The sequence below is a fragment of the Delphinus delphis genome, chromosome 1, assembly GCF_949987515.2.
Source record: "Delphinus delphis chromosome 1, mDelDel1.2, whole genome shotgun sequence".
Lineage (NCBI taxonomy): Eukaryota > Metazoa > Chordata > Mammalia > Artiodactyla > Delphinidae > Delphinus > Delphinus delphis.
This window is the reverse complement of record NC_082683.1, coordinates 53031112-53044688: the sequence shown is the minus strand read 5'-3', so window position 1 is coordinate 53044688 and position 13577 is coordinate 53031112. Positions and strand designations below refer to the sequence as shown.

Genomic DNA, 13577 nt, shown 5'->3' with positions numbered 1-13577 from the left:
CATCAGGATAACGCAAGACTGTATGTTTCTTTGATGACCAGGCAAAAACTGTTAAGCTTGGCTTGGGGGTTCTGATTCATCCACTGTATTCACCAGACATTGCACCTTTGGATTTCCATTTATTTTGGTCTTTACAGAATTCTCTTAATGGAAAAAATTTCAATCCCCTGGAAGACTGTAAAGGGCACCTGGAACAGTTCTTCACTCAAAAAGATAAAAAGTTGGGAAGATGGAATTATGAAGTTACCTAAAAATGGCAGAAGGTAGTGGAACAAAAGAGTGAATACATTGTTCAATAAAGTTCTTGGTGAAAATGAAGAATGTGTCTTTTATTTTTTTTTATGAACCAAAGGCACTTTTTGGCCAACCCAATACTTAAAATGTCAGAAACTATTTGCCCATTATAAGTTTTTCTAAAGTTTGTGTGCTTGGTAACAATATTCATGATCTAAATTTAACAAAACCAAAAAATTAATAGTATGATTAAAAATAATGTTCCCCTGTGCTTCTAACTTAGTGTTAAAAGGAAAAATACTAAATGTTTCAGTTAAATTATAAGTGATTATTTTTCTTGAGTGTTCATATTAAGAACTATTTTTGAGAAAATAATAAATACTTTTAAAATGCCTTAGCTTGACAAATTAATATAGTAAAATTGTTAAGAGTGTGGTCTTTGGAATCAGATTATGGTCTGGTCCAGAAGCCAGATCTAGCTATCCTGCCTTAGATAAGTTACTTAACCTTCCCACACCTCAGTCTCCTCTTCTGTAAGTTGGGTATTTTTTTTTGGTACATACTTAAGGAGAAGCAAAAGAAGTAATATGTGTAAAGTACTTAGAACAGTGTCTGGCAAATAGGAAGTACTCAAAATGTTAGTTATTATATCCATGAAATTACCTTTTAATTTGTGTGTGTGTATGTGTGTGTGATTAGCCCTATCTAAATGAAATTTTTCATAAATGCAATAGCTCTTTTTGCAAAGGGAAAAGTTTTAACATAATGAATTTCAGTTTATATGGTAAATTATCAAGCAAAACTTTACAAAATTTATCATTTCCAAATTTATTCTTAGAAATGCTTCTTCCTGGAGTAAAACAGAGACCCTTTCTTTTGGTGATTTAGGATTAAGGGCTTTTGGATAGAACAGTTGCAGTAGATGTAGTAAACCACAGTGGCTAAGAGTTTGATTCTGGAGAGAGACTGGATGAATTGGAATCCTGGCTGTGCTGTTCTTCAGCTCTGTGAAATTACTTAGCTTTTCTGACCTCTGTTTTCTTGTCTATCAAGTGAAGATAATATCTACTCTATAGAATTATATAAAGACTAAAAATATTTTAAAGCACTTAGAGCACTACCTAGTGTTTAGTAAACATTACACAGTATTATATATTAGTATTCTTTTGTAATTAAAAAGGCAATGCACTTATGTAATATTGCTGTAATATTTTATTGGTAAATATTATCTAGTCTTATGTTAAGATGACATAAATTGGGAAGTTTTGCTAGAGTCTGGGTTTTCTGAGTTTTGGTCTCTTGGACCTTGATAAGTACAAGGAATTGTGTCTTTTGTTTAGCCTGTATATACTTTTTCTAAGTGTCCAATACAGAACCACATAAATATTTCTGTTTGTAAGAGAAATATAGAATGCAAGTAGATAAAAATATACTAATACTTCCACTAATGAAGAAGAAAAACAAAATATTTTTCCTTATTCTTCATTTTCATCTTACCTTTACCACTGGTACATGTTATGGAATTATAGAAGTGTATGTTGAACTAATGAAGAAATTTGAATTTCCTCCCTCTTTTTAAAAGAGATATGTTAGTGTTGTGATCATTGGTCCTGAAGGGCATATTTTGAAACTTCTAACTAAACTGTCTACTTTTCTGGCTTAAAACTATTGACCCTGATATTTCATCCATTTTCTAGTTGAGGGGGAATGGAGATGGGCCAGCTTCTTGTCTCTATTGTACTATAAGCTGTTCATTGGTAAGATCTATATCTGTTTTAAATTTATATCCTGTATAGCACTTTAGTACAATGCCTAACATGCTGGAGAAACCATACATTTTTATTGAATGAGTAAGATAATGATAAAGTCTTAACATGGGAGTTTTTCAAACACAAAATTTGCATATAATAGATACACCTTTTTGATATAGGAGGTTCTTTTCAGAGAAAGGAATTTGAAAAGTAGTCCCTTCCAGTGCATGAAAGTAACTGGACACTAATAACAAAGAAAGGCTGTGTGAAGGAATTTCCTTCTATTTGGTTACTCTGCTGGAGTATTGACACTTTTTGCACAATTTATATATTTCCTCACATGTAACACAAAAAGATAGATTAGAGGCAGCGGTTGCATATTCTTGGTTTATAGTATATATTGTCTCTGGGTAGAAATATCTGGATAATTTTTTTTCTTACCATAGTTTGACATGTTATTTAATATAATTAAAATGAATAATTTGCCTAATTATAAGCTGTGGAAGAGTGTCAACATGGGAAATGTAATGAAAGTAGTAATTTTGTAAATGATTTTTACATCTACCTTTTAATGCCCCCTGTCTGAGTACACATTGTTAAAGGCAGAATCTAATCTTTGCTTGAACTTGTGCCTGTATAAATAGAACTCTGATAAGATGTAACCAGTAAAAACTTAAAATTTTTATGCCAAAGAAAATAAGAAACTAAGCAAAATTAAGACCTAATTTAAGAATTCCTAGTTTCAAAGAACTAATATACAAAATTTCTTAGCTGCATAGAATTTTAGGACATTTGGGAGCTTTGTTTAAATCCAAGCAAAGCAAAGTCCCTTATCCTCCCCCAGGTTGTGCAATCTTATGGAGATTTGAGTTCCAAATAAAACACAAGGCATTTGGAGTCTGTTGAATATAGTATCACTAGTAATTTCTTCCTTTTAAACTGTGGTCATTTGTTTTTGAATTAATATATTCTGTAGAAAGATTCTAAAAGTAACTGAGAAAAGCATATTTATAAATAGAAATATTTATAGTAACTAAAGAATAATGCCAGAGTAATATCAATACGTTAGCTCCCTTTTCCTCTCTTTGTCCAGAACAGCACTGTCCAATGGAAATATAGTGTGAGCTATATGTGTAAAAAACTGAAAAGAAACAAGTGAAATTAATTTTAATAGTATGTTTTGTTTAATCCAAATCTAGTATGTATTTTATGGTCTCACTAGACCATATGGTCTCACTAGACCATATTATTGGACAGCAGAGGTCCAGAAGATGAGTGACTTTCGAAGGAATCATTTTGTTTATCTTAGCTTTTTTCTCATGTTCACTATTAATAAATGTTAATTTGTTATGTTGAAAGTATTTATCGTGGAAACTCAGATATTTGAAAAACCTATAAAAAATAAAAATCCTGACTCTTCTCTATTAACATTTTGGGGTCTATCATACCAGTTCCCTTGGATGACTGCCTAAATGTAATTTTTTTTTTAACACAAATGGGAGTGTGTTATATATAGCTTGTGTTATATATATAAATTGATTCAAGACCATAACATTTTAAAATTTATTTTCATATGAGTGCCTATACCATATCCTTTTAAATGGCTGCACAATCTTTTATTATATGGATGCACCTTAATTTAATCATCTGCCTGTCAATGATCATTTCAGTTGCTTGCAATTTTCTGATTACAAACAATATGCATAGAAAAGGTGTTTGTGTTTGTGTATACATATTTTCATATGATAAGTTCATAGATGTTAACTTTCAAAGTAGATTTCTCTTGTCAGATTATCCTTTAAAAGAATTGTGCCAATTTATATCCCTACCAAGAGTATATGAGAGTTCCTCTTTTCCCATGAATTTTTACCAATGCTTTAAATTGACAAAGACAAAAAATATTGATAAACCTAGTAGGCACATATATCTAGTTTATTTTGCTGTCTGTCTTGCTCTCTTTGTGAATTACCTGAGAATTATCTGAGTCTCCCTCCCCCCATCAAACTCCCCACCCCTTTTTTGTTTGTCTCTTTCTGAATAATTTTAGGAATTATTCACATGTGATGGATACTAACTCTTTGTCATGTGTGTAGCGAACAGTGTTCTTCCAATTTGTCCTTTGTCTTCCACTTGTGTTTATGGTATCCCCTGCTCTGTAGAGGCTTTAAAATTTGTCTTTTATGATTTTTTGTGGCTCGTGCTCAGAAATGCCTTCGTCACCTATAAAATATGGTCTCTTTAAAGGTTTTCTAGTACTTTTATGGTTTTATTTTTATTATTTAAAACTTTGATTTAATCTGGAATTTGTTTTGAGGAAGTGGTGAAATATGAATTCAGCCTTAAAAAAGGTCAGTCAGCTATCTCAGCAACTCAACACTTTTCATTGATCTACCTTCTCTCTGCTGATTTAAAGTTCCTCTGAAGGAGTATTATAAATGCACGGTAAAGACTTACTGGGTTTATGTGGAAATTTATTAGTGGAGTTAGCAGTCAAATGAAAAAGAGTCTAGGCTAAATGCATGCCTTTCACCTTCATAGACAAGTTGAATTTAAAATTGTATTGCTTATATTAGAAATCAAGCATAGCTTAATGTTCAGTTAATTCGCATTTCATATGAAAATTTAAACTCCAGAAGAGTTAAGTAACTAAAATATTATGTGAGTTCTGTACTATTCATTCATTCAATCAATCATTTATTCATATGAGGAACTATTCTAGGCACTGGAAATATACCAGTTAACTAGATTCGTAAGGTCCTTGCCCTCATGGAATTTGGGCTTTATTTAAGGAGATACATAAACAAGAAATAATGTACAAACAAACAAGATAATTTAGGATTATCTTAAGCAGATTATTTAAGAGTTGTGAATGGGATAACAAAGTGATGTTATGTGGGGAGGTAAAGTGAGGCTTTCTAAGACTCGAAAGATGGGAAGGGGCCAGTTATGTCCATATCCACAAAGCTAAAACAGTAGTAATCCAAATGCAGAAATTGAGGGGTGGGGGAAGGCATGATGTGTTTTGCTTGTCTGTGTGTTTTGCATGTCTATTGTACTTGAAAATTTCTCACGGAAATTTATGGGCAGATTCTTTAGTTTCAAGTCCTCTTGTGGGCCCCAGTGACATTCTATGTTCATAGCATTTATCATACTGCAAGTATGCCTGTCTTATTCTCCCTCCAGACTGTGAGTTCTATGAAGTCAAGAACTTTGTCTTTTATCTCTATATTCTCAGTATCTAGTATACTGCATACTCAATAAATGTCACAATGAGGCATTATAAACATAATAAAGGCCGATCTGTTATCATGTGCTTTGGATCCTGTTCTCTCCCACCATTTCAGGAATCATTACATTCTTGTTCTAGTGTATGCAAACTCTGTCTCAACTAAATTCTTTTCATTAGGATTTAATCGAACTTAAACCTTTCCAATCTTAAAAAGCTTCCCAAATCCCTATGTTCCGTCTCCAACTATTGCATTATCTTTCTCCCATTCTCAGCTACACTCTTCAGAATTTCACTTATTTCATTTTCTTACCTCCTACTTACTCTTTAAACCTACTTTTGTCTGTTTTCAGCCTGAGATTTCCAGTGACTTTGAAGTTGCTAAATTCAGTTGACATTTTTCATTTCTTACCTTATTTGGTCTGTGAATAGCATTTGACACTTAACTCATAATTCTGCTTGTAATTTCTTCCTTGGGCTTCCTTGCCACTGTACTTCCATGGTTTTCCTTCTGTTTCTTTGTGGGTGCCTTATCAGTCTTTGTAGGCTCATCCTCTTCTGGATGACCACATAATCTTCAAGTTCCTTAAGACTCCTTTGTTGGAATAATACACAATGAGAGTAATTAAGTGATATTTTAGTTCTCTCATAGTTGATGTCCTTGAGAATGGTTCTCAGCACAGGAAAAATGATATATAAGTGCAAGATAGAAAAGAATGAATAAAAACCTTGTATTCTTGAATTTGAATTTGGATTATCACTATGAACTCAGGATATATTTCATGTTAAAAGCATTTTCCCCTAACTCTTTCAACTTTAAAAGGCCTAGAAACAATGAATAACCCACAATGAGTGGCCTGGAAAAACATTACCCATTCAAAAACCCCAACTCCTTGGAGAAATGGCTGATTCCAGGTTTGGGAAGAAAGTGTACAAGAAGAGCCTGGAAGGTCTTCTCGTAACAGGTAGTAAGAAGCCGTCAAAGACTATTTTGACTGAATCAAAAGGAATCATGAGCCAGTTTGAATCGACCTTTTCACCTGTCAAAGATGGTACAGTTTGAACACCAATAAAGATAATAACTGCAAAATATTGAAACCCGTTAATATGTTTGGTCCGTGAGTTTATAAGTGATGCTGTAAAAGAAAGACACAATTGATCCCTTTTAGAGGAATGTAATGTACCAACTGATTATTTTGAAAACTGGCAGCTAATGGAAAAGAATCAAGCATTTATTCTTGCCTCTCATATAATGGCTCACTGGCAAAGCAAATAGTAGATAAGGAAAAGTGCTCTTCATAGAGATATTCCAGCTGTTAAATAAAGAAGCAATGATAGAATATCACCTTTTGGCAATCCTTAATGAGTTAATGGATTTAGGCATTGGTCATCATTGTCTACTAATTGCACAAAAAATGAAACAACAACCAAACATTTTCCTCCTGATAGAAGGACACAGTACCATTTATGAAGTGATCTTGCCACCAAAATTTGACCAAGGTTCTAGATTCAACTCTCAATTCATAGAAAACAGAGGAACATGTTAAATGTCACTACAGTGTGCAGTTAGTAAAATCCAGCCTCTGGAAAAATCTACACAAAAATATCAATAATTCTTCAACAAATGTATTGCAAAGGGAGTAGATGAAAAGACTTCTCCATGATCAACTAAGTACCTGTCTGTTCCTCCCATAGCTTCTGCATACTTCTCTCACAACACAGCATTGTTTTGAAATGGTCTTGTTTATAGGTATTTCCGTGCCATTAGATGTGTGATATATTTTACCTCTTTTTATCTTGTTTTTAACTTTTGACATTTTAATAATAATGTGCCTTGGTGTGGGTCTCTTTGAGTTCATCTAATTTGGAACTCTCTGAATTTCCTGGATCTGGATGTCTGTTTCCTTCCTCAGATTAGAGAAGTTTTCAGCCATTATTTCTTCACAGTTTTCCGTAAGTAGGTTAATGCCACTATACATCCTGCCCTGCAACCTTTTTTTCATCCAACATGCTGGGTATCTCTTTCTGCATTAATAAATACTGCTGCATATTGTCATTTTTTGGGACTCTGAAATGTATTCTTCTTTTAATATATCTTAATTAATTAGTCCAGTACTGATGAACATGTTTCTTTATAATTATTTCCTAATATAAAAAATGTCATGCATTTCTTTGAACACACCCATTTGTACGTATGTGCAGTTCTCTCCTTAGACTAGAGGTGGGTTTGTTGGGTCAAAGCGTATGTTCATTTAAAATTCCTATATTGCTCTACCACCTTCTAGAAAATTTAGACCTATTTTCATTGTCCTAGCAGTTGATGAGGAGGGTTTTATTATGCTTGAAGTCTTGTTCATCAGCTCTGAGCAAACACTAGTTTTTAGGTAAAGTAACTCTCAATCTTTTTTTTTTTTAAGCCCTCTCTTTTGGTGCCTTTCCTTGAATTATTTCTCATCTCTGTGTTGGCAGCAGGGACTATTAAAGCTGTGTAAGATGCAACTGGACATGAAGTCGAATAATTGTAGAGTAGTATGTGATTTTCTCATAGTAACTACCTAATACTGTTATACGTACCGTATTATCATATGTGTTTTTGAATAATAATGTAGAATATTATACCTCTTAAAACCTTGATCACATTTATACAAAAAGCCTGATTTCTAAATGTCATCCTATTTATATCTGCTTGGAGAAACTAAGATAATATTAGAACTGTCTTTTAACTTCTTAATAATGTTTCTGTTCATACTTATTTCCCAGTAGCCTCTTCTAGAGGAAAGAACATGCATTTTTAAGTCTGACTGAACTGTATTCTCATTTCGGCTTTGCCACTTATTTGATTGTATGTGAAAATCTCTTAACTTTTCTGGGCCTCAGTTCATCTGCAAAAGGGGGATATATTTGATTGCTGTCTGTTTGAATGACTGCTCTAAGGATCAAATCAAACATTGTATGTGAAAATAGCATAGTGTCTAGCAAATGCTAATGATTCAATATTTGTTCATCTGTTTCTTTTGTGGTGTGTAGTAGTGATACATAGTGTTTTTAGATATGTATTCACTATCATGTATACTATTGCCTTCACAGAAACCTTCTCTACATATACCCTCAGAGTCTCAATTTTGCCAACCGTCAAGGTTCTGCCAGAAATATAACAGTTAAAGTCCAGTTTATGTATGGGGAGGATCCTAGCAATGCCATGCCGGTAAGAAATGTTCTTTACATTTGCTATTCTTCATATACGGTTCAAATAGACCTTTTTGGGGGCAGGGAAGGTAATCACTTGGTTGGCAGCTCTGAACTGGAAATGAATGTGATCTTGCAAACAAAATTTCAGACTTCATTACTTCCTGTACAGGTAGTAATGAGTTTATTTGAAGTCTTATTTATTGAGGACTTGGTATATGCTAGGCACTCCCAGAGATACAAAGATGAATAAGACATAATCTAGAGGATATTCAGAATACATAAAATTTTAAAATAATGAACTTCAGAAGAGGGCCAGATCAGAATCACCTAGGGTACTCTTAACAGAGCAGATACCTCTTCTCTACGCTTCCATCTGTGATCCTGATTCCCGGCCTTTAGAATGAAAGGCCAGGTAAGGGAGGTGGAAAGTGGTGGGTAGTATTATGGGGTTGTGGTATAGTTTGAAAATGCCCCCCAGGTGATTCTAATTTGCATGGTTCTTACCATCTTTGTTGAGAAACTCTGGCAGTAGTTCTTAACTTTGGCTGCATTTTACACTCACTTGGGGAGCTTTTAAAAATACCAATGCCCAGACAATCCCATTCCAATTACATTATAATCTCTGGGGTGGGATACCAGGCAGATATCAGTATTTTTAAATCTCCCCAAGGGATTACATTTTGCAGCCAATATTGATAACCAAGGTATGTGCTAATTATTAGAAGATTGGTAGTATAGGGTTTCAAAGGTATAGGTGTTCAGAGGAAGGAGAGAATGCCTCAAAGGTGGTTAAAATGTTCATAGCAGTGGATCTGTCTAGACTGTGGGGAAAGGAGAGCAATTCAAGTTGGAGAATGTCCTTCAACAGAGGTAGAGCGGTGAGTTGCCAGTGAGCCAGAGCAATGCAAGATAAGTCAGGAATAGTAGATTGAGGCTAGATTGGGGAGGTTCTTGACTGCCCACATTGTCATTTAGGATTTGTGGGACACTAGTAAATTCAGGTTCCATGAAAGTAGATTTTCAATTTACGGAGTAGGAGCACATCTATCACTGTAGATGTGCAACCTCTGAAAGAACCCTAGTGGAATGAAAATGCGCTAAGAACAGGTGCACTGTTTACAGAGTTTTATTTTAGCCTTCTATGGCAGTCATTTGAATCAAGTTCTTTTGATTTTCTACAATACTTACTAAGAAAACTATATATTTTCCTTTCCACTGTAGCCTCAGTTTCATCAACATTTATAGATCTTGATAGCAGCAAGCACAAATTATTCATCTTTGTATTCTTCTATGGCAGCTGTTCCAGATCCTTGCATGTAATACATGCTGAATAAATATTTGTTCAATAAATGTAGAATTTATTTTTGAGGTTTGGAATGAGCATTTCGTGCTTTTTACTAGCTCTTCATTTTTGCCGAAGGAATGAATGCACTAATCATAGTCAATGAAAAGATGCTGGATTGTGAAAATAGATGGCTCTGTTATCCTATATGTGAATGGCCATATGAATTTGAGCTTATGACAAATGTAGTATATGTAAAATAATTTGTTTTTATTTTTTGCCTAACAAACTCTTCCTTGTCTTAGCATACATATAGCCTCCTCTACAGAGCCCCAGCTGCGTCCAGCCATATCGGCAGTTATACCACTCCTTCATTTGGTGCTACCTTAGTGTCTTCTTACTTTTTTTATGTGCTGTTTCATTTTATGGTTATATGCTTGTTTCTTTATCTCAACCACTAGACTGTGAGCTCCTTGAGGGCAAGGACCATGTCTTACTCATATCTGTATCTTGCCTATCATAGTGCTTGGCATAATTGATGCTCAGTCTATGTTGATGAATGATTAAAAATACATGTTAAATGGTCAAAGGAACACTTTTCACTTTATATCATTGCATGTTATGAAAATAAGTTACTTTTTGAAAAACAATAGCTTCTCAGAGGGAAAAAAAGGTACTGCATTCCTTTCTCTTGTGTATTATTAGTGATATGAAAATATAATGCTTTTATGTTTATGTGAGTGGCTGGTTTGAAATAATGTATAAACACAGACACATTATATTTGCTTATTTTTTTAAAAATGAAGACTGTCCGAATGAATCTTAAGATAATTTTTTGATCATACAATGTTGATATGATAAAATCATAAACTTCATAATTTTGGCACTGGAACAGCATTTTTATAAAAACATAGTAAGGTAGTCTTAGAAATTGATGAAATTAGACATATACAGGAGAGTCATAATTATTACACTTTTGCATACCCTTAAAATAAAAGGACCTGCTTGAAATGTTGCAAAAAGAAACACAGATATCTGTTATGTTCTTTTTATTTAAGGATGGTGCAACTTAACCCCTTTGTATAAGGAGTAAACTTTGAGTTGTTTTACCAGTTGTGTGATAGAAGTGTGATGACATGTCCACATACCTATTCATGCATGTGTAGAGATGACTGGCCAGACTTAGAAGTTTAATCTATGACTAGATAATATTGTAAGCCTGTCACATAGTAATCATAGCTATGACCTTGACATCATTAAGCCATTTATGTAATCTGCTGCCCTAATTAACCATAGTATTGCTTGGTAGAATTCGAGAGGCAGATATACAAGACTGAATTATTTTACCTCTAAACCTTCTCCAAAGTATTGTAGTAGTAGTGTATTTTTTTTTAATGTGGTGGATTTGAAAAAAAACAAACACATAAATAAGAATATAAGAATGGAGCTCCTCTTCCATTGTAGAGTAGCTTGCAGGGAGTACTGGAAGTTAAAGGGTACATAGCTTGACCTAAATTAGAGTATTTTAATATCATTTATAAATAATTTATATTTGACGTTCAGAATGACTGTTGTTTTAGTGGAGAATCTACCAATTTATATAGTAGATATATGCCACCATTCTAGGATCATATTTCTTATGTAAATTCCAAATGATGTGCTACATCTAGATTTTAAAATGAATTCTTTACCTTCTTTAAGAAAAAGGAAAGAAATGTACCTTATTGCCCAATAGATATAAATATAATGGATAGAAACTTTTTGAATGTTTGAATGTCAGATGGGTCTATAGTTGAAAAGAAATTTACAGTTAAGCAATTGAACGTATAGGCACATTGTTCTTCATTGGGCTTATTTTGCCCATTGTTCTCAGTTATTAAATCAGACAAATTCTTACATAGATTTGAAACATCCAGCATTTATTACAACAAAGTTTCAACATGCTGTTATTTGTTACAGGTAATCTTTGGTAAATCTAGCTGTTCAGAATTTTCAAAGGAAGCCTATACAGCCGTAGTATATCATAACAGGTACTGAATTCAAATATTTCTTTCAAAGTTTCTCACTTCTCAGTGGCATTGTTAGCACTCACGTTAGTGTGTTTACCAAATGCTTTGCTGCACTGGATGTGCAAATTCAAGACAGCTGACATCAAAGTTATAATTTTCAACCTGTAGATGCACATTCTCTCCGTAGACATCTCAAATATAAGACTTTATGCACAAAACATCTTTTCTGTCAAATTCTCTGATCCTTTCATTTTTATTATATTGTTATTGATTATCATTATGGCCTCTGGTCCTTTGGTCTTTCCCTGTTATTTTCACCTGACACTTTGTAGTTTTACTTAACTCTTTACTAAGCTTGCACTCATTAGTCAGTTAAATTGGTGCAACATCCAATAAATCTTCGACTCAGTGACTTTCCCTTTTACTTCTTTAGGAATTGATTGTTAACTCTGGATAAGCTTTAACTTCTGCTTTCTTTCCCCTCCTCCTCTTCCTCCTGCCCTCCCTCCCCATCCCCCTCCTTCACCTCCCTCTCCCCCTTCTTTTGTTTTGATTATCGAATGCTATTGGAGAAAAAACACAAAATTGTGCCAATCAGGGCTGCCACAAATTGATGTTATTTTATCATATGATGGGGCTACAGTAATTTATTTTATCGCATTTTATCTTCTTTTGGCCCCTCTGTTCTTTGGTAAATTTTTTTGTCGTCACTTTTTTACCTTCTCTCCCATTTGGCAGTAGCTATTGTAAGCTTTTCTTCCCCTTTCTCTAGCTCCTACTTCTTTTCTGTTTGCTTTAACTCTAGTGTTCCTACTTTATGAAGTTGATTGAGACCATCTAACTTGAGATCTATCAACTTCTATGCTCTTCACCTCAAATTGTCTCCATGCAGATCTGCCTTTCCTCTGTTTCAAAGGTGGTAATGGCGCACACCTTCCTCAGTGTGGATCTTTTCATCTCTGCTCTCAAAACGATCTTATCCAGGCTCTTTAGAATGTGACTCCATCAGTTATTCCTTTTCTTGCATCATCAGTCTTCTGTTTCATTGGCTCCATCTCTTATTGCCACAAAATTTGTTTTCTATACTTAAAAAAAAGTCTTTCTTCAGTGCTGTTGTGTAGCATGGTTTTTCCTTACCCTCCTTAAAGCTTTTCTTTCTCATATTTATTTTATGACCCTCTCTTGGTTTCCTTTTATCCCTTTGAACACTTTTTTTAATAGTAATTATTCTAATTTTTCTTTTTCTTTAAAACATAGGCCTTCCACACAAAATACGAAAGTTTTGCCTTTATCCTTCTTTTTCTATAATATTCTCTCCCTAAATAATCTTATATGTATTTCCAGAGTTACATTCAATGAAAATACTACTACTTTTACATTTATGTGGATTGTTCGCACTGTTTATTTTCTCTCATAACCTTCTTTCTGAGATACAGATGTGTATTTTCAGTGGCCTTTTAGACGTATTCATTCGAGTGCCTGCTGCCTTCTCAATTTCCATGTATTTGTTGTCGACTCTTCCTAAGCCAATCGCTGTCTGACTCTTTATTTTTATTAATCGTACTACGATTTTTCCAGTTGCTCTGACTCAAAGTGTAAGACATTCTTGCCTTCCTTCTTATTTTGTCTAATATACAATCGTCTTTTACATCTTGATGATTGTATTTCTGCCTCATTACCAAGCATATCTTGTGCTGTCCTGTTTCTGGGCCTTTCTTGGATCTTTTTTCTGTTGTAATACTAGTTCCCTCTAATTGAACTCCTACTCATACTTTAAGGCCCATATCATATATCTCTTCCTAAATGACAGTTCCCTGATCTAAAACTTGAAGTAATCAATTCAGCTCTGTTCTTGAAGCACTTAACCTTATATGCTGTACACTAGG

The 13577-nt window shown here is 33.9% G+C and overlaps 1 protein-coding gene across 3 annotated transcripts in view; it reads left to right on the top strand.

Annotated features, from left to right (window-relative positions):
- DOCK7 (dedicator of cytokinesis 7) overlaps positions 1–13577 on the top strand; it is a 214816-nt gene that overhangs the window by 86301 nt on the left and 114938 nt on the right. For all 3 annotated transcript variants that reach the window (XM_060023043.2, XM_060023034.2, XM_060023049.2), the window contains exons 15-16: positions 8299–8416; positions 11642–11712. In XM_060023043.2, the coding sequence (XP_059879026.1) occupies positions 8299–8416; positions 11642–11712 (189 nt within the window). The remainder of the gene's footprint in view (positions 1–8298; positions 8417–11641; positions 11713–13577) is intronic.